Source organism: Salvia splendens, chromosome 10, assembly GCF_004379255.2.
Source record: "Salvia splendens isolate huo1 chromosome 10, SspV2, whole genome shotgun sequence".
NCBI lineage: Eukaryota > Viridiplantae > Streptophyta > Magnoliopsida > Lamiales > Lamiaceae > Salvia > Salvia splendens.
The window spans coordinates 4,786,065-4,788,346 of record NC_056041.1 but is presented as its reverse complement, the minus strand read 5'-3'; the positions used below and the strand labels follow the sequence as shown (position 1 = coordinate 4,788,346).

The following is a 2,282-nucleotide window of genomic DNA, read 5'->3' as shown; positions in this document are numbered from 1 at the left end:
ATTAAGGAGTATTGTAAAATTAGTATTATGTCATCATAATAAAAACATGAAATTTCCATTAATCATTTGAAAAAAAAAAACATGAATCTAGGTGAATTGGATTCTCTCTGCACCTTGTCTGCAACTTTCGTTAATGGCGTCATATTTTTAACGTCAGAGCGCGTCCAAACCACTCGCCCAGCCCAACACCCACAGAAAACACTACACAAATATAGTTCCGGTGCAATTAAATAAAAAATAAAATTAATAATTGGCTGGCCAGCCAGCCCATCACAAGACGCGACGCATGCTAGCAAAACTCCAAATGTCGGCGGGGCCCACCTCCTCCACCACCAATAATTGATCATTCTCATAATCCCATCTGTATTCTCGCTGGCACCTCTCTCTCCCAATCTCCATCTTCTTCTTCTTTTCTTCCCCTCCTTTTTCTTTAAACCCTAAACCCCCAATTCTCTCCCATGTTTTGACGATATGCTAAAAATGCAATTCCCGCGCCGTCTCCTCTTCCAGCTATCGCTGCTGCTCGTCTTCTCATCGCTCTCCTCGATGGCCGATCAATCAGAGCCGTCCATCTACGAGGTGCTCAAGCTCCACGGCCTGCCGATGGGGCTGCTGCCCAAGGGGATCAACAACTTCAGCCTCGACGACGCCGGCAAGTTCGAGGTGCACCTGGATCGCGCTTGCAATGCCAAGTTCGAGAACGAATTGCACTACGACATGAATATCTCTGGCACTCTTCAATTCGGCCAGATCGACCAGCTCTCCGGAATTTCTGCGCAGGATTTGTTCCTTTGGTTCCCTGTCATCGAAATTCGCGTTGATATTCCGAGCTCCGGCTTGATTTACTTCGATGTTGGAGTCGTCTCCAAGCAGTTTTCTCTCTCTTCATTCGAGACGCCCAGGGACTGCTTGGCCGTTTCCGAACCGGATCTTCAGCTTGGTAGACAGGCTGTTGAGACTTTCTCTAAGGTATATATATTTGTTTGTGTTTACCTAATTCAGACTCTGACTATTCAAAGTGGTTAGAGTTTGTTTAAGATGCTCATTTGTTGTGAACTGCCATGAACTTTGCATTCTTACTTTATTCTGCAATTTGTGATATTTGAATATTGGAATAAATGAGCTCGAATGCTGGATGCTTCATTTTTTTTTGCATTATATGGTATGAAGTTGGGATCTTTTGCTTAATTTAGTCAATTCCTGCAGCTTAATTGAAAAGTGATTCCTCCATGTGGGCATTCAAGCAATTTTTCCGTATACTAGCATTTATGTGCTGTTTTAGTTAGCTGTCATTTAATGAAGTTCTAATACATGATTTTATAATGATTCCTGATTGATGTTGTTTATCATTAGCTTAGTTCTGTTTTGGGTAATGTTTTTATTTTTATGGAGTGTATGATATTTATTCTTGGATTGTTTTCTAATTATTGTTGAATTGGTTCTAAATTAGTTGGATATTTGTGATGATAATATATCTTTTTTTTACTAGATTCGGTTGAGGAAGCATCAGAATAAGCTTGATCGCGATGATAATGTTGCGAGGACAGCATTGTAGACGAGGCAGGGAACACGAAAGGATACACTAAAGCTCAATCACGTCGGGGATTTTCAATACTTGTATGTACAGGGGTCTGCAGAGAGTCTGGTGTAGAGATCATATTTCTTCATTCTCGTTTGCGTGCTTGTGGTTGCATCTGTAGTGCCGAGTCTTCAAAGTAGTCGTGTTGCCTCCTGTCCTGATACAAACTGTGCAAAGTCAAGTGGGAGGTGTTGAGGGGTGTTGAAGGCAAAACCAGAGACATCTGCATCATTGTGGTAGAGGGGAGATGAACCAAATTGGGGCATCAGGTTTCGGGAATCAGATGATCTATTTGCCACGGTTTGGTACTGCGTTAAATTGGTTACACGACGATGGAGTTAAATGAAATTGTTGAATTGGTTATCTTTTTGTAGTATAAAATGTTAGCTGATGAGTTATACATACTTCTTCCATTCAAGAAATAAGCAATAAAGTTTTCTTTCCCCAATCAGAGCTGTGTTCATCGCATTTTGGCTTATACTAGCTCGCGTTGTGCCAGCAGCTCACTAATTCTTGTTTACCTTGACTACAGTGAATGCTAAAGCCTCTCACTGCATGGAGAAGGTAAGAGTAGTGAACCGTATCGTCTCATCTGTAGTATAGAAACCGCTTATAATCTAATTACGATGAGCTTTGTCTATGTCCAATTCAATACTGTGTTATGTCTTAAGCAGAATATAGAATAGTAGAAAGAGTTGGTTTA

At 41.1% G+C, this 2,282-nt stretch overlaps 1 protein-coding gene across 1 annotated transcript; it reads left to right on the top strand.

The window, feature by feature from the left end:
* Positions 1–361: 361 nt before the first annotated feature.
* Positions 362–2,030, top strand: LOC121753089. The gene is made up of 2 exons (XM_042148252.1): positions 362–969; positions 1,490–2,030. Exons 1-2 carry the CDS (start codon positions 472–474, stop codon positions 1,553–1,555), a joined length of 564 nt encoding a protein of 187 aa, XP_042004186.1. The 5' UTR covers positions 362–471; the 3' UTR covers positions 1,556–2,030.
* The last annotated feature ends 252 nt before the right edge of the window (positions 2,031–2,282 follow it).

Excerpts from the sequence above, each read along its gene's own strand:
- LOC121753089 (XM_042148252.1), top strand. The coding sequence starts at position 472 with ATGCTAAAAATGCAATTCCCGCGCCGTCTCCTCTTCCAGCTATCGCTG. Across the intron at positions 970-1,489 it reads CTGTTGAGACTTTCTCTAAG|ATTCGGTTGAGGAAGCATCA; the intron begins GTATATATATTT and ends TTTTTTTACTAG.